Source organism: Olea europaea, unplaced genomic scaffold, assembly GCF_002742605.1.
Source record: "Olea europaea var. sylvestris unplaced genomic scaffold, O_europaea_v1 scaffold244, whole genome shotgun sequence".
Classification (NCBI taxonomy): domain Eukaryota; kingdom Viridiplantae; phylum Streptophyta; class Magnoliopsida; order Lamiales; family Oleaceae; genus Olea; species Olea europaea.
The window spans coordinates 324,530-326,721 of NW_019242592.1; the positions used below are offsets into that span (position 1 = coordinate 324,530).

The window sequence follows — 2,192 nt, forward strand, 5'->3', positions numbered from 1 at the left end:
ATGTTAGCAAGTTAAATATCATAGTGTATACCTCTAAGATTCCCATCCCTTGTGCCAAATATTACAAATATCAAGAATCACAGACCAACTCCACATTGAGGTTGTTCGAGACTTTTTCTTGTCACCCGGCCACTCTTTGTCATCAATAGTACCAAAAAATAAAAGCCTTTACTTTGACTATGAATGAAAGGGTTTTAACAAAAAGTGACAATGAAACATAAGGCATAAGCAATGACAAGAAACTCTCAACTTAAAAATGAATTTCAATGATCTAAAGCAGTAATCAAATATCGCTTGTGCGTGATATTACAAATATCAAGAATCATATCATAGTTCTAACCTCTAAATTGAGCTTGTCTGGAAGGCTTATTCAAAAAATAAGCTTATTATAAGCAAAAGTAAAGAAAGTTGCTACTACTATCACTTTACTACAAGTAAAACCATAGTTTACTCTTAAGAACCATCAGAGACCCGATGAAAGTCTAGGTCAAGTGGTTTTGAGTATCGATAAGGTATTCGAAAATGACAGAGACTATCTTCTTCGACACGCAAGCTGTCAAAAAAAATCTTGTCGGGATAAACAGTACAATACAACAATAAAAACAACCCCTTTTCGAGAGATCAAAGACAACAGATAGGTTTCCCGTTTTCTTATAATTGCCCAACTCGGCACTAAAAACACCAGGCTTAAGAATTTCGACGTGAATTGTTTCGTTTTTGTCATTCCGGCTCAAAAAATATTTCATCGTCTCAGGCATCTTCGACTGTAATGGCAGAAATAATGCCATAGTTAGTCCATCATATACAGAACATAAAACTATAAACTCTACTATATTCTACCAATAACATGGCCTAAAAATAACACCAGGTGAATTTATTCTATTACATGTCCAGAATTTAATTGGATACCGTGTAGAATTTGAAAAAATAAAACTAAAAAACAACTTAAAAAATTGAACCTGCTCATCCTCAGAATTGAACCTATAGACTGGTATATGTATATCAAGGTGCCGCCTGCTGGAGTAATCATGTAGAGATGACAGAAATAATCGGTAGAGCTTTTTAGAGCTTCTAACCCTTCGGGGGAGCCGTTGAGATTGTCCAGTGAAGCTCCGTTTGAATTTTTCATCTCAACCTTCAACTCGTGGACGAAATAGATTATGTCTGGCTTAATTCCTCTGACTTTTAGATAAATGAGATAATTCTTGTGCAGAGTTGCTATCATGTCACTGAAAACCAGAGCACCAAATTGCATATTACTATGACAGAATCGCAGATCTAATCTCCTGCCCACATTAGACAAGATAAAAACTTCAAATTGCTGACGTGGTAAGAAAACTTTACCTACGGTTCTCTACAACAATCATATATTCAGAGAACAAAGTTTTCTCTAACACATCGGTATTGGGGAGTTTTTATCCGATGGAGATCAATTATAGACAGAATCGATCATTGAGAGAAATCAATAATCATAATAAACAGGACAAGAAGCTTACTTATCTGTTCGACTGAAAGACGTCAAATAATTTTTAGTCAAGCGGTCCAAAGAGATCTTGTCATTATAGGCAGTACACCTGAACTTAAAAGACAACCCTTTCCCAATATCATATGTGACTTTAGCAACAGAAGGTATACTAAATTGTTTTATCTTTTCCGAGCACTGATTATAGTGAGTATAAATCTTGGATCTAGGAAAAAGGAAACTACGGACCTCTTCCTCGTTGTCTTCATCACGATCATCCTCAAAGAAAACTACATCAGGCACGGGCAACATTTAAGATTTCGTCTTTGAATTTATTAGTTAGTAGTGTTAAGACTTGGAGTCCATCTTAATAGGGTCAACCTTATTAAGAGAAGTAGCCCAAGATCTTTTTAAATTAGTTAATGTTTTGGTATTTAACCGATGTGAGATTTTTATCCCTTAACACGCCCTCGCAAGATGGTGGCTTATTTGAGCAGACCAATCTTGCAATCCATTGCTCATTAATTGAGACTTATAATCGGATCGAATCACTTGTTAGAGCTTAATGAGCTCTGATAGCATAAAGAGGATTTGCACTACTGAGATTTTGAGAATTTAATCCACACAAGTTTTCATTTCTGTACACACTAATTATATACAATCCGAGAGCATGAATTAAGGAGTACAAAAAAATGTAACCGAGTATTTACAGCCTAATATATTGACACAA

At 35.2% G+C, this 2,192-nt stretch overlaps 1 protein-coding gene across 1 annotated transcript; it reads right to left on the reverse strand.

Annotated features, from left to right (window-relative positions):
• Positions 1-687: 687 nt before the first annotated feature.
• LOC111382180 lies at positions 688-1,383 on the reverse strand. Its single transcript, XM_023006078.1, has 2 exons — positions 960-1,383; positions 688-764 (listed from the first exon to the last, which is right to left on the reverse strand). The coding sequence occupies exons 1-2, from the start codon at positions 1,253-1,255 to the stop codon at positions 743-745; spliced, it is 318 nt and encodes a 105-aa protein (XP_022861846.1). The 5' UTR covers positions 1,256-1,383; the 3' UTR covers positions 688-742.
• Between the last annotated feature and the right edge of the window lie 809 nt (positions 1,384-2,192).